This window comes from Manis pentadactyla, chromosome 16, assembly GCF_030020395.1.
Source record: "Manis pentadactyla isolate mManPen7 chromosome 16, mManPen7.hap1, whole genome shotgun sequence".
Lineage (NCBI taxonomy): Eukaryota > Metazoa > Chordata > Mammalia > Pholidota > Manidae > Manis > Manis pentadactyla.
The window spans coordinates 17,682,133-17,705,819 of NC_080034.1; the positions used below are offsets into that span (position 1 = coordinate 17,682,133).

The window sequence follows — 23,687 nt, forward strand, 5'->3', positions numbered from 1 at the left end:
ATTTGGCTGTTGGGAAAACAAGGGAAATTCTGAAGACGATATGAGTTATCTAGGGAACGCCTTCTCAAAAAAAGAAATGAAAATCATTCATATTTTATAATTGAAGCATCGTCTCTATAAGGTACTTTAATTATTTCCATAAAACTTTTGTTTTGAGCATAATTTTGGACCAAAAGTATCTGGCCTAATTATCTGGTTCCTTAAGGGTAATTTTCTTTAAATCCCCTCCTTTCCCTTTGCTTATTAGCAGCACCAAATTTTTTCTAACAGAATTAATGTGTATTTTGATTTATAAATTTTAATTCACATTTCAGGAACTGGATAGGAAAGTTTAAATCTCAAGGTTTAACATGGACTTAGAAATAGCAATATAAAAAGGTTTGATGTAAAATGTGTGAGTTCCTGCTAGTGTATTTTACATCCTTTCGAGGGTATTCTGAGTTTCAGGGTCTTGAATGGTTGGCTTTGTTATAGATTTCTCTTCCTGGAACTCAGTATGTAAGCTTATTGAAAAGTAGCAGATTGTTTCTACTTTAGGTTTTCTGTTTATCCATCATGAGCCCAGACAAGTAGTCAAAGTCACAATTGTATCTTACCTGCCTTAGAAGGAAGCTATTTATGTTTGATAGACTGTTCGTTTTGCTATGGTATTGCTGGGCTGGCAACCATGAAATTCAGTATGGTGGTTTTTATAAGCTGGACATGAGCCCATGAGAAATGGTTTAAAAGTATAAAATCATTTCTCATGGGCTTTCAAAACAAATAAACCTTATAACCAGAAACTACCTGTAATCTAGACATTTATTCAGGACTTGCAGAATTTGTAGCATATGCAGGTGATTGGGGATCCATTGAAAGGGCAAGAAAAAGGTGATTGCTCATTACTCAGTGTCAGTAGTTATGGTACAAATAGCTTCAAGAGAGAGCCTTTTAGATTTGAAAACTGTATCATTAATAGTATGTCAATGGCCGTTCTCATATTACAGTAATCCAAAATGGCACATTAATCCAGCCTTTAACAAATTGGTTTACCAGACAGATCATTAGTGATGTGGGAATTTTAGTTGACTGTGAAATTTGTATTGGTCATGTTCATTTACTACTTTATCTCCCTAAGTCAAAGCTGCTCATAGGGAAAATGAGTTCGTGAAGCTTTCTCCCACAGATTTCAGTGGAAAACAGTTTGAGTGTAAGAGGAATTTTTAATGAAGACTAATCAGATGATTTCTTTAGAATCCTACTTTGTATAAGCCCTGGGCAATGGGGCCAGTGCTTATTTTCATGGCTGTGTTTAATTACTAAAAACATTCTTCAATTCCTGTCTTACTAATTAATGTTTCTGTCATAAGAAAGAAAAACCATTTTTAGAAGAAACCTTCAATATAATACTTGATAACCTTTGTTATCTTTTTTCAAACTATTTCCTTTGGGCTAAATCAGCATGCAGCAGTCTAACGCAGATCATTACAAACCCCTTTTTCTGAGATTTTACTAATCACTGTGAACTAAGCAAGAAATTAAAGCTGGTTACTTAAGCTACTGCAGATCAAGATCCTTTAAGCTTAGACTTACTGTTGACAATTAGAGGTTCTTTTCTTTCTCAATCTTCACAGTTTGGAGACTCCCAACAACTGCGACTTGTTCGAATCTTACGAAGCACTGTGATGGTTCGTGTCGGAGGTGGATGGATGGCACTTGATGAGTTCTTGGTGAAAAATGATCCTTGCAGGGGTAAGGAGATGCTATGTCAAGATTATAACACCATGAAAGTCTATCAATTTTGTATTATTTTCCAGCATCAGAAACATACTGGGTCATTTATTACAATAGTGAAAGTTTCACCTTGGTCTCTGTCAGCCTAAGGTTCCCAAAGAACGTGAGGCAGTCGTGCAAACCATGTTGTTCTCTTTTTTTTCTTTTTAACTTCTTCTGGATAAATAGAAGACCAGCAGCAGAAAATACTAAAGTAGATTTTCCTTATGAAATGCTCCCATCTGCAGTTTTCAAAATGAGCTATAATACCAACCAGGGAAAGGATTTTGTGTGTCATTAAATAACAAAGTAAAATGAGATGATGAAGACTGAAGATAGTGGATAATAAAAGTTTAAAAGTGAAAGTTTTTTTAAATGAAATTAGGGGGAGGTAAGGAAAACAATAGTTTAAAATTTTTGAATAATAATCAAATACTAACTGGACTCTTGCTTTGAAGTTGTAGATCAGAACATTAAAAATAATAAGCATATAACACTATTGCTCTCACCATATCTACTAGCCAGAATCCTTAGTTAGCTTTTAATTTTCCTTATTTTTCAGATCCTACAGTCAATTTTACGAGTGGTTATTTGCTTGCAATTTCTATTAGGTCCTGTTTACTCAGTAAGCCCATTTTTCTTTGAAACAAGCAAACAAACGATAATTTAAAAAATAATCTTTCTTTAACCTGTGAGTCCATTGATCCTCTTAAACAACAAGTGTTTGTGCTGGCACTGTCTGTCCGCCTACCGAGTGAGAAGCCACGGTGCGTGCCGTGGGCCTCTGTGTCAGGACTGGCATCTGGATGCACAGCGCATTAGATTGCAACCCCATGCAGTGAGCAGGCTCTGTGCTCAGGGTGCATTAGCCAGCCACCCTCAGCAGCTCTGTTCTCTGCAAGTCAAAGACACACCCATGAAAGAAGCAAAGTAACCAAAGCTTCCTTTTCGTTTTCTATTTTGAAGATAGTGCCGGATAAGGTAAGGTAGCTGCATTTATGAAACAAAGAAATTAGGACGTGCAGTGTTCTATTGGGTTGCCAAGGAAAGTTAGCATGCCTGTGGAAGGACTTCCAAATACCTTTTTCTTACTAAGTCAGACCTGTAAGGGCTTCTTTTCCTGATACAACTTTTCTTCTAAAATGTGTGCAAAAGGCTGGATCTGTACACCCTTTGCATAATCAACTACTGTTACTTTGTTTCTGCTCTCGCTAACAGTACCCTTTAATGTGATTGGTATCCTGTGTCATTTTTTCTAGTTCATCATCATGGGAGTAAAATGTTACGTTCGGAATCAAACTCTTCAATTACTACTACTCAGCCTACTATAGGTTGGCAATCCCTCTCTTTGCCTCTCGCCTCTTACCTTTTCTCTCTCCTACTTTTACATTCTTGCTTTGGTCATTTGTTTAAAATAACATGCTTCATCCATCACGTATGGCTTCGCTCATATCCAACTGAGCTGGTGCTTCCAAATTTAAATTCTGACAATGTGACACACTCACTCCCAGTGTATTGCAAGCGGAGGCGTGATGTAAGTGCTCAAACACGTGCTAACACGTTGCTCATCGGGTGGAGTGTTCTCCGTGTGCGTATGTGTTCGGATGAGTGCGCATCACTAAGTACCCCACATATCCTTGGGTCTGGTGTTTGTTATTGCATGTTGGTAAAAAAGAGTTTTTCGAGGCATAAAATACAAGTTTTCATGTTGGCATCATGATTAACAAGTCATCTCTCATTCTGTGTGATTCTATTGTTCAGTGAATCCCAGTGTTAAAATACGGGCATCCTCCTTACCTTAGAAGCACATGCAAAACACACAGTCCCTGCCCTCCTGGCTTTTTTCTCAGTGTGGGGAAAGGGTGATGCAGCCATGTGGGCATCAGTAGCTGGTGGATTAACAATATTGGAGCATGAGCTTTTCATTTTCATGCTGACTCTTACTTTACTAGTGGTTATTCTTGCTGGTGTCTAGTGTTAGAATAAACACACCTTTTTTTTTTCTTTTCCCAAACTTACTTGTGTCCAAAAGGAATGCATTGTAAAGGAATGCATTTAACTTTTTTTTATGCTGAGTTGGAGTTGGCATGGCAAAAAGATGTTCTTGAAATCTGCAACGTGATCTGTGGTGCGGGGGGCTGGATCTTCCCGTAAGCAATTGAGCATCTCTTGTCTTCATTCCTCTTTTGTGTGTGTGCATTGTTGTGTGTTACGCAGCTAAAGGAAGGACGAACATGGAACTTCGGGAGAAGTTCATATTAGCGGATGGTGCCAACCAGGGGATGGCTGCTTTCCGACCCTGGGGCCGGAGATCGCGGCCGTCATCGCGAGGAGCTTCGCCCAATCGATCAACGTCTGTGTCCAGCCCTGCTGGCCAGGCGGCCTGTGCCCAGGTCCCCGCCGCCAGCACACCCAAGGTGAGGCTCGGGCCCGAAGGGCTTTCCACTCACTCTCTTGAATATTCTTCTGTTTTAGGACCCTAGACTTTGTAGGACCAGCCTTCTCCATTTATACCCCTTTTCACAATAGGGCGAACAAAAGATTTAAAGTACATAGATATATATGCTTTTGCTTTGTGGCCCATATAGAGGCTATTTAGGGACTTCGGTTACCTTTCATATTTTTTTTTTTTTTTTTTTTTTACTTTTTAAAGCTTGATTCATTTTTTTTTTTTTTTTTTTTTGGTGTGTGTGATTTTTCCATCAAATCTTTCCACTTATTTTTTTAATTATTGTTATTCTTACAGTGAATTGTGACTCTTTGCTGTGAATATCTTTCTGTGGCTCTGTTTTTTATCTGCTCTCCTTTACATTTGATTTGCCATTGTTCCATACAGATTCTCCATCCTTTAACACGCAATTACAGTAAACCCTGGTTGACAAACAGCAAAATGTCAACTCCTGGTAAAGCAGCAGAGTGCTCAGACCTTTCCGTGCCATCTGCAGAGGTATCGTAAGGCCCAGATGCCAGCCTAACATCTGCTTTAATTGAAATGTCACCCACTAACATTGCTTTACCTCACCCTTAACGTATGTCCTTTTGATAATGCTGTGTCTTTTTATAGGTTTTTATAAAGTAAGTATCAACTCAGCTTTCTAGGAAGACATGAGAGTAAGAGGCTAATGGAAAAGACGGTCTGAGCTCCTGAACAGTGTCAGATTAACAGCCACACCTGCAGGCTCTCTACATCCTTTTTTGTTTGTTTGTTCTCTTACTCATACTTAATTTTTACTTTTCACTCTTGGGAGAGTGAAATACAGGAAATTATATCCGGACCCAAGTAAAGTTTCTTTTAAAGCTGATGACATTCTTTTGCTTGTAGACATAGTTTAGGCAAGAAACCCCTGTAGATGAGAGTAGGAGGCAGTATCATTTGCAAGAGAATCACTTAAAAGAATGTTTATTTAGAGTGTTCACTGTCAGCAGCATCCTTCCGAAGGTCTGTTACATTTATTTCTGCCCAAGAACACTGGGTGGGTGAGACATAAGCCTTGTAGTTTCAGTGCAGTGGGGGAGGCTTAGCTATGCAAAATGTTATCTGTCATTTTCAGAAGGTATGTATCTTTATTAGACTTCAGTGATTATTATTAAAGTATATTCTGGCTTTTTATTATGGCATAATATGTGGAGATAAGATATTTAGGCCATATAAAATTTTCCAAGATCAACTCATAGATCACTTACATTCAACTGAAAGTCAACCATGTATCTTTCAAAGAAATTTCTCTAAAATGACAAACATAGGCATCAAATAATCACACATTTGATTAGAATCACTATAATTGGGGAGGAAATTCCTAAACCACTTTTTCTTGAAATGAGAGAGATATTTCATATTAATCGCCAGGAAGACCCTTATGTAAAAGTGTTGTGGTACCTTTAGAAAGCTGTTTATGCTTTTTAAAATGCTTTCTGATCTGTTATTTAATCCTCACATCAATAATAAGAAGTAGGCAGAGAAAATTCCATTATCCTCAGAACTCAGATGGAAACAATGGAAATACCACTGCTGATAATGGTAGAATTGGGGCAGAAACAGCCCATTCTTCAACTCTTCCTCACTCCCCAGCCCCTCATTTCCACTCCTCCCTCAAATGGGAGACATGAGTGCCAAGTATTGTATCTAGGGATGTCTGTCATTTGGGATGAATCTCTTGTCACAGAAGCTGAGAACAGTTTAAGGAACGTCAAGCAACATGTTTGTTTTAAATATCTGGAGGTGTGCTGCTTTAGTTTACATTTTTAAAAAGTAGAGACTTCCCCAGATTAAAGTCTGAGTAGGATATTTCGACTAATACCGAACTACATTTCATTTTAAATAGCCTCATCAGAACAAATCAGCCAAACAGACAAAATAACAGTCTATGTCTGTGGAAGATGTCTTTTGAAAAGCAGTACTAAGTAGGGTTTTGACAGTAAAATCCAAGCCATCCAGGCATTCTGAGAATGATTCTATGCATTCTGCCACCTTGAATGATATATTTAATAATTTGTAGGTCCTCACTCTCTCATGGATTGTTGAGGTTCTTTTTAGGTTAAGAATTTTAACTAGAATCAGGGTTGTCAGATCTTGGGCAAATCACTTCCCTCCTCAAGCCCTCATTTTTCATACTTGTAAAATGTTGTGACTAGGTGAGTGTGAGGATTAATTGTGGTAATATGTGTGAAAGTATTTTGAAGTCTTAAATATTACATGTGTACAAATCATATATAAATTCTATATTTATGTATGTATATAATGCATATTTATATGAGTTGTATTAATAAAGTGCAAGTTTGATCTATCAACAGGTCTTACATAGGCTTTATTGAACATGTAAAACTATTTAATAAAGGAAAAATTAATTTCTTTAAAAAGCACTCATAATAGGTATAGATTCACATTCTCCAAATAGCTTTCTAAATTCATTGAGGAATATGACATTAATACTGCTCAAATTTATTTTTTTTAACTTTGGGAAAACTTTCAATTTTTCAAAGTCCACGTTCTCTCTGTACCATGCCATCATCGTCTTTGTGGCAATACTCTCTTAACTCTGTAATGTTCACTGACAATCTGAAGCATACTAACGAGACTGAAATATACTCATAGTTTAATTTGTCTTTTTCCCATTGCTGTCCTTGGGGATCTCCCGGATCCCAAATTGGAAACTCACTTTGTGTTTTCTCTTTAACATGAGTTACATTTCTTTATAGGGTTCCCTTTGAGTTCAGGGAGAAAAGAAATTAGTGCAGAAAAAGCAAGTGAGAACCCCATGCCTCTCTTAATCGAAGCTTCTCCCCCTGCACTTCCCGATGAGGTCTGATGGAGGGTTTCCACGGATCCGCCAAGTGGCGTCGGTGGAATATCATGGAACAAGGAGCAATCTCTTAAAATGTCCTTTCCCTGATTAACTGCAGGGAACACCGATACAAGGGAGCAAGCTTCGACTCCCAGGGTATTTATCAGGGAAAGGCTTCCACTCTGGAGAGGACAGTGGCTTGATAACAACCGCAGCCGCCAGAATCCGAACACAGTTTGCTGGTGAGTGTAGCGCGTCTCATTCCTTAATGGCTTTGCAGTATCATCTGAAGATTGAAGTCCCTGTTCTTCCCAGTTGGGGAAGAAATTATGAATTGATGGTGCTGTGTTCCCTTGACATGACACACAGCCCCAGGCCTCCAATGAAGGTAGGGTTGAAATGTGTCAGGGGAGTAAGTGATGAGAAAATCCCTTTTGGAAAGCACCAAAGCAGGACGAGAGACTGATGGTAGAACAGAAGAAAACTGCCACGGCGTCCTACTGCTCCTTCAGGCTGGAGGTCTTGGCCCTTCTGACTGCTTAGGCATGGCCCTGGGCTCTACTTTGGGTGGTCGGAGAAACCCAGCCCTGCTGGGCCTCAGACTTGTGCTCCTCAGTTTCCCGGAAGAATAGACCTGACCCCTGGGGCTCGGGGCGAGGCCAGCAGGAAGGACCTTTAAAGTCTCAAGGTTCCTCTGTGCTCTGAGTTACTTATCCTCAGGCAAAACCTACCTCTGAGGGTTTGCTCTTACTTGCACGACCCATACCTGAGTACACATGCTGGACTTTGGAAGGCATAGTATTAAATTATCTGTATATTCCTGTGTGTTGGTAGTAAAGGGGATCCTGTTTCCAGTGGGATAAACCCAAACCTACCCTGAAAATGTAGCTTGCTGTGACTTTTATCTACCTAGAGTAAGGCTGCCTACTCTTGTGGAATGGAGGAAGGCCGTGAACTGCAAGTACTTCCTGAGCGCCTGTGAGGTGGCGAGAGAGAACTGAGATAGAGGGGGCACTAGTTTTCAAGGATGTGTGGCGGATGGCCCCAGTGATGAGGGTGACCCGTCTCTGCCCTCTCTCCTCAGATCCCAAGAAGGCTCCCAGCCGAGCGGGAAGCAAAGCGGGCAGCAGAGCCAGCAGCCGTCGGGGCAGTGACGCGTCAGACTTTGACATTTCAGAAATCCAGTCTGTGTGCTCAGACGTGGATACTGTCCCCCCGACGCGCAGGCCTGCCCCCCGAGCGGGTTCTCGGCCGTCCAGAGCCAAGCCTTCCAAGATCCCCACGCCCCAGAGGAAGCTGCCTACCAGCAAATTGGACAAGTCCTCAAAGAGATAGTGCGACTGGTTCCACCAACGCCCTTCCTTAAGCATTTCTTATTTAAGTTTGAAAGATGTAAAATGTGATGTAGAAATTATTGTGAAATCTTGCAAGAGGTGAATTTAAAAATCTGCAGATGGCCTTATTTGTGTATTTGTCTTTTTACTTTATCTGTATAATTTTTTGTCAGATATTCTGGGGTAAAAGTCACATCATAGGTGAGGGGGGAGAAAGCGTTTAACAGGCACTAACGTTTCTGCACCGTGATGTGTAGAGCACACACTAAAATCAGTTCCTCTGCCTACAGGTAAGTCCACCTCTTCTGACAGCCACAGCCCTACATCAGTAGCTAACACTAAGGATACCTCATGACTTCTCTTGCTTTTGTGGAAATTTGGAAAAGCCAAAAGACACGCACAGGGGATCTATTTTCGAGATGCTTTAAGTGCAAACTGAAAGATGGAGGGCAGGCAAACACAAACCATACACAGTTCTTTACGCAGTGTCTGACAGAACTCACAGGAAGTTACTTTAAGCACTTACCAGTGCTGTGTGATGTTTCAAGAACCTTGCAGCATTTCTGTGCCATTGCTTCACGTGAGGCCAGAGGTGTCCTGGATACTAGACCTATTATACTGTAAGACAATAATTATAAAGTGCATTCATATAAATGTGCGGTTTTCTTTTGCTTGAGTGGACAGCAGCAACTGTATCATTGAACTCATTTTGTATCAAAGCAATTTTGCTTGCAGAAAGCTATGAAATAAAACATGTCCCTTAACTACGTTGCTATGGAATTAATTTTTTCCCCCAGGGAAAATCAGTGTATTTTTTTATGAGCAATATGAATTTGGAGTAACCAAAAGATACTTAAAAATGGGTTTATTTTGATTTCTCATCTGAAATAATCATGTTCTGGTATTATATCTATATTTAATAAATATATACATTTTAATTTATTACATATACTCACTGTAGAAAGATATTAGTATGCATTTAATAAAACATTCACATGAACATATGGAATAGCTGGTTATTTAAAATGAACTTTTTCTGTTTCTTTTAAATGAAGGTTATATGTGTGATCTATTTTTACTGATAGTGTGAGAGTCTAAGTTGGGGTATCAAGAACAGAAATATAATATATAAAAAACATATAATGAAAATAATGTTGACCACACATTCTACAAATATTGTAAACTGCCAACTATGTGCCAGCTTCTGTCTGTGACCCTGAGGCTGTAGGTCCCTGCCCTCTCATACTCAAGGGGGAAACAGTTAATAAATAAATCACTAAAAACCATGAATTGAAACAAGGGGAAGTGTGACAGGGTGAGTGATTTTATTAAGTAATATAGAGACACTCTTCTGGCTTGTGTACATTTAAAAGTCAAATGATTCAATTTTTCTGAATAATAAGATAGCCTCATATAACGAGAACAACAGATTATTACTTTGGATTTTCCCCATAACCTTGTAAATTTATTTCAGCAGTGATGGTGTTGGGTTCAAGGGGAGAGTGTTACATTTCCCCTGCTTGGTCCCTTTCCCAGAGGCCATCACTGAAGAGCCACAGGTTGCCACCGACAGAAATTAGTTGCCACTTCTCAGTGGTAGCATTTCCTTCGCAAAGCCTAGGTCTCAGGTGGGAGCCCTTGATGGAAAGTGTAATTCTAACCTACGGGATCACGTGTTATATATAATGCATACATTTGAGTATAAACATGTCATCTGAGAAGGCAGTTGAAGTTATTGTTACTCCTTTGATGTTTTGCACATGATCACATTTCCACTTCAAAGATGAATTTAAGGGAATGATGTAATCTCAGCCTGTTTGAATGCCACCCCTGTTAGAGCTGGGAATTTTGCTTTTTTTTATTTTAAAGTAAAATAAGCTTTTGGAGAAAGATAAGTGGTTTAAAATATTTCAGAAAAGGTTTACAGGCTCCTAGTTATCAGCTGTTGCCCTCATGGGAAGTTTTTCAAACTTTGATGCCTGATTTGTTTCCTCTTGAACTAATCCTAAGCCACAGGCTGACTTGTGAAGTGTCCTCCTGTAAATATCAGTATATGCAACAGACACTCCTCTTCCTCTGCACACACTCCTTCTCGTTTCCTTCTCTCTTCATTCTCTTCTATCTCTTTCTTTGAAGCACAGGACATTGGGATGAATCTCAATTCTAAAAATCTTAATATAAAGATTGGTTATAATATAAGATAAACCAAAGCATATTTAAATTTTTAAGAGTTTATTTGAGCAGAAATCAGTTCAAATCAGATAGTGCCAAACCGTAGGTGGCTAGGAGCGCTGCTCCCGCAGGAGCTGGGAAGAGACTCAGAGAAAAGGCAGAAGCCAAGCAAGGAAGTTACCAACGGGCCCTAGTGGGAAGTCCAGGTGGCAGTTGGTGATGATTGGTTGTCCTTCGTGTTTTGATTTCACACCTTGAGGCATTTTCAGGTTTAGATTCTGGTTTGCTCAGGTAGGCCAACAGGGCATTAGAGCGACCTGGCCTTCTTTTTAATAACTTAACAGTTCTTAAGCATTAGGGAAGCTAAATCATGGAGTAGACGTCTTTGTCTTAAAAATCAAAACCACTAATTCTCATGTACTGCTACAGTATTTTGAAATAATGGAGTATCCTCTTTGATACCCGTGCAGAAGTAGATGGGCCTTTGCCGAATCTCAGATCCGGTTCCTAATGGCAGCTGTGGCTGGAAGAGCTTGGAAGTGCCCTCTGGGCCGTGGTGGTTTGATCTGTAAAAATGAAAAGATAGGCTGGGAAAGGATCTAGTTTCCTTTTCCTTTTTTTTGATCATTTTAAAACTTGCTTTAATTATTTGTACCAAGTGAAATTATAATGAGGGTGCAGTTCTTTGTTCCTTTTTGACAAGTGCTTTGAAATGACCATGCTTTATTGTCAAATGGGCCATATGATACCACCCAACAGCACCCCTGCAGGTGCCCGAGCCTAGTGTGGGTTTCTGATGACCCTGCCATCTGGCTGAGAATTTACCATCAGAGTTCCACAAATAGAATAAGGCAAGGACACTTTAACTTTTCTTTCAGTGCCTTTGTGACTAAGTTCCCTTGAGTCATGTTAGGGACTGACTTGATGGTTACCAAAAACTACTGCAAAGGAAAAAGAGTCATGGATGAGATGTTTGTACAAGGAATAGTTCATAGGACACTTAAAACTTCACCTACCAAACTGTACAACGATGGTTGGTTTTATGTAATTCTGGTGTCCATGGACATGTTGAATATTTAGGACAACAAAAATAAGGGAGTTTTTCTTCCTTTCTTCTGCTTCCCATGTGCTAAAAGAAGAATATATGCTAAGCAAAATGTGTTTGAAGGAATTTTATAATTCTTTACTCATACTTTTATTGTATACTCCATTATTTTCAATTAAAGACTGCATAGGAGATGAGAATAAAGAAGTTTTTCAAAAGTTATTCTCAAAAACAAAACATTCTTTTAGAATGTTGCTGACCTTAAAGTGTAGCTACTTTTGCCCCAGAGCAAAGACTAGGAAATTTCATTTCCACGGTTTCAGAGTCTATCTATGCCCGTGGTCTGGCACTTTTCCATCAATAGAAGTTTATTGCGCTAACACTGCCCACAGATGCATATTTCTTCTAAGATATTTTTTGCATGTATTTTATCATTAGCTAATTTCTCAACGGTAGTATAATCTTAGCATGAGATTTATCCTTAATAACACTGATGTAGGTATACATATAGATTTCAAGTAGTTTCGACAAGTTTTGTCCAAATTCTTGTCAAATCTGACGAGATCCTTCCTGGTTTAACTCGTGGTGTGGCTGATGAAGGGCTTGTTGTAGAATAGTTTTCCTGTTTGCCTCTTGCATTTTAAGTGTCTTAAAGCCATGGTTGCTTTGCAGGGATCTACTTAAGCCACATTTTGTTAAGAATTATTTCATTAAAAAGAAATAAAATCTGTTAATTCCAGCTTGACAAAGATTAGCTACCGTCTACTGCACATGCTAAAACAAACTTGGGAGTTCAAGGGCTGTTCAGAGTCCCATTCTGACCTCAGGTCCCCTGAGACCCAGATCATGAGAGGACACTGGCTGTCATTGGAGGGCAGGCCCAGTGTCTGTCTGTAGTTAATGTTTGTGAAGTTTAATTTCTTCCTCCTTTTAGATGAGATGGAAATATAAATAGACATTTTCTTCTTGCATCCTATGAGGTTACCTTGCACACATCCTAATCTAGAGAAGACTGTTTTGCACTATTTTCTTCTACCTCTAATCAGCCATCTTTTTCTATGGGGTAGAAGTCGGCAGTAAAGTTCTTTTCCCTCTGCTCCCAGTTATGCAAGAATGCACGCCTGTGCTGGTGATGATATGGGATTATAGCCCTGGTAAGCTCTCCTCCAAAAATTCAGAGTGCAGTAAAGATGGGATGTACCGGTATTCCTGAAGCCACACTTTAGTTCTTTCTGGCCTTTGTTATCTGTTGCTGGTGCTCCAGTGACCACCGGTTTACCTCCTTACTTATTGTCTCCTCCCGGCAGCAGGTTGGAGGAACTGGCCTCATGGGGAGGGATGTGCCTTTTGCTGACGAAGGACCAGAAGAAAGGGTGATTAAGATGGGACAAGAAAGGTGAGGGAGTTGCCTGTGTCTTGCTGGAGGTTTCCAGCCCTGGGCAAATTCACTCTGGATGCTGAGACCAAATAATGACACGGAACATTGTGGGTAAAGTGTGTTATACCAAGCTCTATTCTCATGATGGCAGGTCAAGCGCTAGAATCACATCAGCATCATGAGAGTCTGCAATCCATCTTCTTCACCTTTGTGCAGAGCACTGGGCAGAGCTCTTTCTAAGGCAACACAGTCTATAATGGCTCACTGCCAACGCGAGTGCTGCACATGCACAGTGGGCAAGGAGATTAGGGTCGGGTGAGGATCCTGGCCAGGGTAACTTCCATTTTCCATACACCCTGCACTGATTGCTCTCAGTAAGTTAAAAGATGTGATGTCCTGCCTGGAGTTTAGGAAAAGATTACAGGTTAAGGTATTTGAGTTGAGCAGAGGTTTGAAATAGCTGAGACCATGGGTTTATAGTTATCCAGATCTACAAGGTGCAGCCTGGTGTAGGAACAGAGGGGACCGAAAGTTGATCTAGAACTGGGTTTTTTCTATTCAGGCTCAATAGGAAGAGCAAGGGGTTGGAGTAATGGAAAGAAGCAGAGGATGAAGGATGAGTTTCCACCTGAGAATCAGGTTTGAGGGTGCCCAGAAGGAAGGGTTTAGGGGGAAGGCACACTGGGTGGGTGTTGGGATCAGGGATGTAGAAGAGTAGAGCAATATGGATGAGCACACAGGAGCAGACACATGGCTCAGAGTGACTTATATTGGGGGCATTGCCTGAAGATTGCAAGATTGTGAATTTTGGTGGCTTCATCATTTTGTTAAAAATTAGTCTCAGCTGTTCAAAGTCTTCATTGATATTTATTGTGCTTATAACAGATTCTGCCTGGTGAAAGCAATGACAGTGACCTCCAAGAGTGGAGGAGAAGGTGGAAAGTCTGCTTCTCAGCCGGCGTTGGCTGTGTCTCAAAGCCCCAAGTAGGCTGAGGTGTATGTGTATGTTTGTGTAGCTCCGGCTTTTCAAGAAGGCACAAGGCTTAGGCCTCAGGTATACGATATATTGATACGTAGTTTTTAGACCTGGCTGTGGGCACCAGTTAAAAATGGGTCATCATAAAGCATATATATCTGAAAAGAGGGCCAGCCAGAGAGAAAACATACATGTTTATGTTTTTAATTACTAGGGTATAAATGTTTCCAGAATAACCAGTCAGTGGGCACATGTTCTGGACATATGTCAACAATTTGGTCACAATATACCTGCTTAAAAACTGACCAGTGAATTCAGGGGAATAGAATAGGTTAGATGTAAACTAGACTTGACAATGCTATCTGTCATGGATTAACTTGGAGTCATTTCTTCTGGGAAACCTTTTGCATCTTTAAGTATTTGATTATGTCCATACTGATTTTTTCAAGTCTTACATTTGTGTGTGTCAATTTTGGTTTATAAAGCTGTTAACCCCAATATATACATGTGTGTGTGTGTATATATATATATATATGGAGTGAGGTTCCCAACCAGTCATTGAAATAGTAGGTAGGTATTATTTGAGTTTGATGAATAATTTAAATGAAGCTAGAGAGGTTGTCATTTGTCCAAGCACACGCAGCCAGAAAATACCCGGATAGGTAGATTCTTTGCTACTGAGACCAGTAACCATTCCATTACACTTCACCATTAATTTGCAAAAGAATGCATATCACAGCCTCTGCATTCTTTTTTTGAAGATGGTGACTTCATAAAGAGGACGTGACCATGACCTGTCTCAGAAAACCACACCACAATTGGATTTCCAGAGCCACAAACTTCATTCTAAGATAGTTTTAGATTGTTCCTTGGAGTTTGGAAATGTGTTTCATACGTAGACTAATTTTCCATTGTTCCATGTCTCATCAAATTATCTGATTCCAAAAATGTAGCGACCTTATAAAATTGGTTTGCTGAGTAAGGCGGTCTGATTTGAGGCAACTGACATTTGATACCCTTTTTCCCTCCAACCATTACAAGATGCTCGTCTATAAAGTTGCTTCACCACTTAGCTACCTAAGAATCCTGATTCCTCCTGAGGCCAAATAGGTATCCTAAACGACTTAGCTTGAATTAGACTTTTGAATATTCTACAGTTTGCTTAAGTTCATTGACAGTATATGGGAATAAATGTTACAACTTTTCACTGTGTCATAGTGTAGTAGTTTCAAATGAAGTGGGTTTTCAAAATTTTATTTCAGGTGTAGAAATGTATATAATGTGACCTAACCAAAAAAGATATAAAGGAATGACGTACATTCAGAATTTTCCTGCTTCATTTTTGGTCAGTTTGACTATATGTCTTCACAAGGTAGTCCTAGGCTTGTATCCTGATTCTCTCACTCAAATATATTTCAGATTGTGTTGCTACTTTCATGCATATGTTCTTTTGCTCACTCTTAACACTGCTTTGGAAATGTGTCTCTTAAATATCAGTTTAATAGATCAGTGTCAGAATCATTTGCCTTTGTCAAACCATATTTGAAATGTAGTTAATTCAGTGAAGAACTTTGACTTGGTACATCCCTTTGATTTATATTGACTGCATTCTGGGAGTGGGATTTTTATATACTCAATGATATATTTTATTATCAATTTCTGATTACAAAACTATACAGTTGCTAATTGTGGAAAATTAAGTAAATACATCAAAGTACAAGGGGAAATAAAATCATTCATCCTCCCACTACTCAGAATAAATCACTGGTAAATTTTGGGGATGATCATTTTTGTGTTGTAAATTTTTGATGTCATATTTATTATACTTTCCTTTTGGTATCCCCAATGACATATTTAAACTAAAAAAGGCCAAAAGACAGTGAGTTATTTACCTGTAGTTATTTTAGTCTTTAAAACTGGAGATACGATGATACTCGTGTTGCTTTCCATTGCTGGAGAATAATTGCCCTTAAAACTTGTAATTTCAAACAACTCATCTCACAGTGTCTGTGATCAGGAATCTAGGAAAGCCTTAGCTGGGTCCACTGCTTCAGGGTCTCTCACGAGGCTGCAATTAAGGTGCCAGCTGGGTCAGAGTCAATGTCACTATATGTCATAGTTCATTTGGGGCAGGGTCCACTGTCAAGTTCACTCATTGGTTGGTTGTCAAGATCACCTTCCTCATGGGTTGGTAGACTAAGGGCCTCAGTTCCCTACTATCTGTTGGCTGCAGACCACCCTCAATTCCTTTGTGCCGTGGACCCCTCCAACATGTCAGCTTGCTTCGTCAAAGTGCACAAGCCAAAAGACTAAATAGAGTCCAACAAGACAAAGTCACAGTCTTCATAGCAGCACAGAAATGAAATCTATCCTGTTAGAAGCAAATCACTAAGTCCAGCCCATATGCAAAGGAAGATTATACAAAGGCACGACTATCAGGAGGCGGGCATCATTGAGGGCCGTCTTTGAAAGCGGCTGACTATAATAATCAGAAAAGCTGTATTCTAATCCCTTAACTTATTTATGTCATGAAAAAACTGGTTTAAAAATCTTTCAAAATCCTCAAAGTCCTTTTCATCACACATGAAAAGTATGACCCATCAAAATTCAACTACCGGTTCAACACAGTCTAGATCGAAAGAGGAATGTTTCTTCAAAACTTCACTTTACTGAAACGTTACTTACGATGGTGGGAAATGAACGACACAAACATCCAAGCAAAGGTTGTCTATTCCAAGCCACAAGAGTGTTGTCAGACGTTCAACTCGACCAACAAGCAGATCAGGGTACAAACAGGATCCTTGACTTCCTAACAGGACAGTGGAGAGGCCGAGGGAAGTTAATGAACACACATCCTTCAGATATGGGGAGAGGATTGACGGGGTGCAGATTCTAGGCTGGGAACTCATCTAACCACCCCCTGCTCCGTCTTGGCTCATTGTTCCTTGCCTCGTTCTCCTGATGACTGACTCCCTTCCTTTTGAGCCGCGGAGGTTCCAGGCTGCTGTTACATGGAGGCATGAGATTCTCCCCAAGGGAGGACACCCAGTTCTCCTGTCTGGGAACAGGTACTTGTTGACATTGGCTCTTAAGTGCTCCTTGGTTGCCTAGGAGCTCCCAGGAATTTACTTAGCTGGTCAGGGTTAATTTCTCATTCAAATTTTCTTCCAAGGGATCCCACATTTGTAGCACATGCATTTGAAAAGACCCATACTCTTGTGAAGCAGGGAGAAAGTTTGGCAACAGATAAAACATGCTCCAATGGCCCTCCCTCCCTGCACACATGTCCTAGTGTGTTTTTGACATTTGCTTTGTGCCAGCAAGATCACTTTCATATTCAGAGGAACTGCTTCATCATGTTCTCCAGAAAACTGAAGTGCACAAAACACCTCCTGAGCAGGCACTGTTTTGTGGACCTCAAACTAAAGTTCATCCAAGGAATTTTATGCATAACAAAGCAGCACTACTTAAGAGTGTTTTGCAACAGCCATGAGCCAGCTAGCTGGGGAATCATTGTTAAACAATCCATAAACAATTGAGATAGTGCTTTTCATACCATATACATACATCAGATTTCAGGAGCCAGCTGTTTTCCAGTTTTTATTACTTCTAGAGAAAAGCCAAAGGAATAGCGGAGCCACTTTGGAGAGCTTGTCTACCCCAACTCCCTACTTCCCCCACCCCCCAACTGCTGACAGTGAAAGGATAAAGGATTCAGGACTCCTGCAGGGCTGTCTGTGCTGGGAACCACGTGTCCTTCTGTCCTTCATTCTCATCCAAGTCTTTGAGAGAGCTGTTATCCCAAATTGCTGGTACGGAACTTAATGAAACTGAGGCTCTGAGAATTGCATGCCCAGGTTACCCAGTGAATACGCAGAGGAATCCAAGTATACGAGCTTTGTTGTGGTTGAACCCAAAGTCCTTGGGGGTTTTTAGAGTACCATGCTACTTGTGTGAAAAGTTACTTTTTACATTTTTTTGTGTGTGCCCTGGCCCACATCTTATTGATCAGTTTCTTCCTTTATTTATTCCTAACTTTAGTGCTTTAGCAACTTAAAAAAAACAACTAAAAATATATTCTTTCCAGCTTTTCCCAACACCCAAAAAGAGTGAAATAAATTACCTATTTTTTTAACTACTACGATAAGGTAAATATTATCTTTACTTTACTGAAGTACCATTGATAGACAATCTTATATTGGTTTCAAATATACAACACAGTGGTTCAACGGTTACCCATATTGTTAAATCCTCTCCCCCCTCTAGTGCAGCTACTGTCTGTCAACATAGGAAGATGGTACAGATTCACTGGCTGTATTCTCCATGCTGTACTACTATTCCTGTGACCAGCTTATATTATGACAGAATTTTTGGTAAAGCACATGTTTTTTAAAGTAAAATTCACCTAGTTTGTATAAACATTACTTACCTGAGAGCTAAATGGGAAGCAAAAAGAGAAGGGCAGAAGGATTTAAAATGCCAGCTGGGAAACAAGCAATGTGGGTCTTTGATATTGTGATGCTCATTCAAAACGTCCCATGGATTTGTGGTCTGCTTTGCAGAGCTTCAGAAGATAACTGTTAACACTGTTTAGGATTAGGCTGAATTATGGCTCCAACTGGGTGGGGAAGTTCATCTTCGGTGCCAAGAATCGGTGATCTTGGCTTATAGCTGCCTCTTATCTCTTTGATATGTGGTGCTTAGGTCTCATAAGATCAAGGATGGCCTTTGGAGTAAACTGTCTTTTTCTTCTCTACTGCCAGATAGAAACTTCCCAATCCAGTTTGATTTTAATGCCAGACCTACATTGTGTGATGTGTACCTACCTACAGGCTTGTGGGAAAACATTCGGGAAGAATGATCACCTGATTCTAGTACACATTCTGGAACACATGCATGAAAATGCAAAATAAACCTTACTTTTTTTTTTTGCTAACCTCAGAATACTGCAAAAACCTGCTATCATGGTCCGTTACCTGTCCTCCATGGCCTCTCTGTGAAGTAGATACACTGGAGTGACCACCCATCTGGTCACCCATGTAACTGACCTGAATGATGGTTACCAAGAAAACCCCCTCACTCTGAAAGTACACTACACGGGAGGGGTCTCTTTCAGTTGTTAAGTCTAAGATTCCTCAGTCTTCCTGTCCCAAAGCCTGAGTTTCAAAAGCAATAAGTATTTTGAAAAGAAACCGATGGTAGATGAAGATTTAGGAGAGTACAAACACCATCCGGACATGGTAGATTGGCAACCTCCAGATAAAGGCTAAAATTTAACAAAGGTTCTAAACGTGGTCATGAGGAAACCAAATGCAGAATATAAGAAATTTATGCATAGCATATATGAGGGAAAAAAAGCTGTGGTAGACTGCTCATCAGAAGTCGGTTGTGTGTCAAATGATCTTGAGCTGCATTAATAGAGATATAGTACATAGCATAAGGGAGGGGAAGTTTGTTCTCCCCTCTAACACCTCGTAGGCTGTGGCCACTGGCTGGCTTCCACAGGTCAGGGACCAGGATGAAGCCCAGAACCGTGTTGGAAGTGGACATCAGAAAGTGGAAAATAAGATTTTATGCTATGTTAATATAAATTTCCACGAGTCAGTTATTCCAAAGAAATTTTTTTTTGCAGGAGACTCTGCATAGTTTGTAAAATGTTTATTTTATAACAGATTTAGTGAAGTGACAGTTTACAGGTTACCTCTCATAACTTTGATGAAAAAATTCACTTAAACCTTTAAGTGGGCAAACAAAAATTATTTTCCAACAGCTAGCATTTATACTCGATAACAAACATAATCTCAAGGTTACAGTTACTGTAGTTGAGAAACAACTATTCAACCTCTGAATATTACAGGAATACTCTTTGTCCTTTTAAGACTGGAGAACCTGACTTCATGATGATCAGATGCAGAATGTGTGTCATCAGTGGGTAGGCATTCTCTGGCCATTTCTCTGATATTACTCACCATCTCCCAAGAAAGCGGTCCAGCAGTCTTAGTAATTTACCCTTCTGGCCACAGTCTTTTCTAGATTTCCATTACCATTATTCAGAATTGTGGCTGATTACAATTACCACTCTAGGTAAGCTGAATGGCATTTCTTGGGGCTTATAAGAGCTATAATAATAATGGTTTCTCTGTAAGGCAGATAGCATCTCATTCTAGAGACAAGAACACAGAGAAGTTAAATAAACTGCCCAGGGTCACAAAGGAACTGAACTAAACCCCAGTCTGCCTGACTTTAATGCTTCTATAGCTTTCTTCAGATGTCAAGGGCCACCAATGGGTGGAAGACAGATACTTATTTCATCATGAGAAAGAACTCTATTCACTGTGGCTGCCTTGGGAGTAGAGTTACTGGCAAGACACAGGACACCAGCTAAACCTGAATTTCAGATGACAATGAAAACTTCTTTCGTATAAATCAGTCCCAAATATTGCATAGGCCACTCTAGGATTAAATACTATTCATTGCTGATCTGAAATTCAAATTTAACTGGATGTCTTGTATTCTTATTTGCTACATCTGGCTGTCCTATTGGGAATGGTTAGCTTCTAGGTGTGGATGATTAAAAACACTAGGGCCCACAGGGAGATGTGTTCTTGAGCAACTGAGGGCTGCCAGAGCAGATTGGGGTTGTATGGCACATAGGGTCCAGACCCCATCATCTTCATGGACGTCGTCTTGGAGCCCAGACCTGAGCTAGGTGTTGGAGAGGGACCGAGCGACTCTACAGTTCATGGCTTTCAGGAACAGTGGCTTTTTATGGCCTTTCCCTTTGGTTTTATTCCTTTGGTAGGATGGTCTTACCACTCCCCATTCCTTCGTAGGTACAAGGGACAGTGGAAAGTGCACAAGAGAACAACATTTTCTCCTTATTAATATTTCTTGAACTGTGTTGGTGGTAGAGATCCTTGGAAACACATCTACATGGAAGACTGTGTTCCCACCACAAATTCTGAGATTTTCTCCACCAAGATGTAGCATGTCCAACATATTTTTTGTTTTGTTCTCCCAAGAACAAGGCATTGGGAGCATTCCTCCTAGAGATAGGGATTAGGATAAATAAATTCTGGCAGACACTCCAGATCACATAAGATAAGTTAAAAGTTGGCCCTATTTTGAAGTTGATGAAACCATTGTTTTGGAAAAACTTCTTAATGTTTTTGAATCAAATCCTTTAGGAGAATTCTTCCTTAATGGATGTCTGACCGCCCCATGGTATTAATGACCTGTCACATGAAATCTTTAAGTAGCTTCATGCTGATAATCGACAAATAATGGAAGTTCAACTAGGGCCCCTTTCAAATTTGATTCTCCCACGTAGTGTAATCTGTTTACTGGAGACTGTTGTTAAGACTGTAAAAACACTCTCTGTCTGGGTGCCAGAACAGGATGCGGGCTGCCCAAAGCATAAAAAATCAGTTATGCATATGCTCAATGGTAACAATAGTTCCACAGGTTTATTTTTTTGTTACCATTATGAGAAATACTTGAAAATGCCCCGTGGAGAGGCAGAAAACAGAGCCACGATGTCTGTCTTTGGGGAGCCCAGTTTTATGAAATATTTTCATTATTTTCACTAGTGGAAACCTGCCTTCTTCCAAATAAGATTCTGTTCATGTCCTCTACCCAGTCTGAAACTGAAAAAGCCTAATAATATAAGAGATAATTTTTAAAAAACGTGATTGTAGAGTGGGGGAGCTTTTTAAAGCAAGACACAAAATACAAGAATCATGAAGGAAAGATGCCTGAAGGCTTTTGCCCACCAGGAAATCCCCACAAAGTCAAAAGACAAACTGGGAGAAATATCATACTGGTAAAGGATACAATTTTCTTGCTGGATATGAAAATATAATTCACAGTAAAAGAGTATAAATATAAAATCTACATAAATGTGAAGAGTTCGGAGATCACCTTCTGCCCCAGTAGTCTGGCGATACAGGAAAGTCTGACTGAGCACAGTGTTGGCGAGAACGTGGCGAGATAGTATCTCATTCTAGAGATGAGAACACAGAGAAGTTAAATAAACTGCCCAGGGTCACAAAGGAACCGAACTAAACCCCAGTCTGCCTGACTTTAATGCTTCTATAGCTTTCTTCAGATGTCAAGGGCCACCAATGGGTGGAAGACAGGTACTTATTTCATCATGAGAAAGAACTCTATTCACTGTGGCTGCCTTGGGAGTAGAGTTGCTGGCTAAGACACAGGACACCAGCTAAACTTGAATTTCAACACATTGTTGCCAAGACTGAAAACTGAAGATCAGGCCTCTTTAGGAGACAGTTGGGCATTATCTACCAGAACTTTAAGTGCATGTACTCTTTGACTTAGCAGTACTAGTTCTGGAAATGTATCCAGCAAGAACGTGTACTATACTAGAAAAATTTTCCAGGAAAAATAATGTCTCCTCACCAGACCCAAGTTGCTTTGCCTGTCAAAGCCCCAGGGGGTGACTTAGCATGGCCTGGGGGAAGAACGGGAGGGAAAGGCAGAGGGGAGAGAACATGTCCTTGGCCTCAGGCCTGCCAAGATGCTGCTCAAGCTGAGCTGCAGTCCAGAGCGAGCAGAGGGTTTGTGAATGAGTCTCACAGAGGGAGATGGTCCCCAGGATGTTGGTTGGGGTCACACATTTCCATCCGGGGAGAGAGGAGCCCTGGGTGCACTAAGTCCTCTTGCAAAGGGGACGTTCAAGTCATGCTAGGATTCTTCTTCTCTGAGTCTGGCCCAATATTTAAAGCTGCTTTTTTTACTCTTGCTGCTTTGAGCCCCATGTTGCCTGCTCCCCCAGGGTGGTATGACCTTCACTGCCTCCTGGAACTGAGGTGGTCCCCTTCATAGGTAACATGCAGGTGTCCAAGTGCATTTTCAGTCCCCATCCCTCTGCGTTCCTCAGCTGGGTGCTGAGCTAGCGGATCGCATGGTCCTGTGCAAGGTGGCCCTCAGCAGCCTCCGCTCTGGAACCCTCAGGCCTTTGCCTGCTGCCTCCCAGGTGTGGTTCCCGGAGATCTCATTTGGTCTCAGCACGCACGTGGAATGAAGCCCCTGTGTGTCCCTTAAGTCACAGGCCCCACGAGGCCCAGGGAGGATCACCCCTTGCTTGACTGCCTCTTCTTTGTCCTCACCTTTGCCTGTCCTTAGATTTTTTTTAACATCTTTATTTTATTTTTAATAGCAATCCATTTACATGATTCAAAAGCCAAAACTGTAAAAAAGGTGTAAGCAAGGGGTCTCAGTCTCACACTTCTCCAGCCCATTTTATTAGTTTCCTATTTATTCTTCCAATGCTTCTTGATATGAATGTGTGTCTCTGTGAGTGTGTATGTATATATACATAGAAATATGCACACATCAATATATATATATTTATATGTATATATAATATCAATATGTATATACACACACACACACACACAAATGAAGCAAGACATAAGAGAGTAAGTATATTCACATTTTTGAGTAACCAATCTCCAAAACTCTTTTTATCTTGCAAAATTGAAATTCTGTACCCATTAAGCAATAATTGCCCACCTCCCTGGCCCCTTGAGTCCCTGGTAATCTCCATTCTATTTTTGGTTTTTATGGGTTTAACTCTCTAGGTATCTGAGGAGAAAGGGAAGGTGCCTGTGGCCAGGATTCTCACCTGGCCCTGGTCGGCTTGCTCGCTACACACATGTGGGCAATACATTGCTATTGACTCTATATAAGGAGCTCCTCCCAGTGCTCTGGGCAACACGGTGGCATG

At 40.4% G+C, this 23,687-nt stretch overlaps 1 protein-coding gene across 1 annotated transcript in view; it reads left to right on the top strand.

Annotated features, from left to right (window-relative positions):
• LOC118927736 (dystonin) overlaps nt 1–9,132 on the top strand; it is a 415,594-nt gene extending 406,462 nt beyond the window's left edge. Inside the window, 6 exon segments of the mRNA XM_057493688.1 lie at nt 1,614–1,731; nt 3,012–3,083; nt 3,970–4,169; nt 4,589–4,699; nt 7,153–7,276; nt 8,119–9,132. Of these exon segments, the coding sequence (XP_057349671.1) occupies nt 1,614–1,731; nt 3,012–3,083; nt 3,970–4,169; nt 4,589–4,699; nt 7,153–7,276; nt 8,119–8,369 (876 nt within the window). The 3' untranslated portion in view covers nt 8,370–9,132.
• The last annotated feature ends 14,555 nt before the right edge of the window (nt 9,133–23,687 follow it).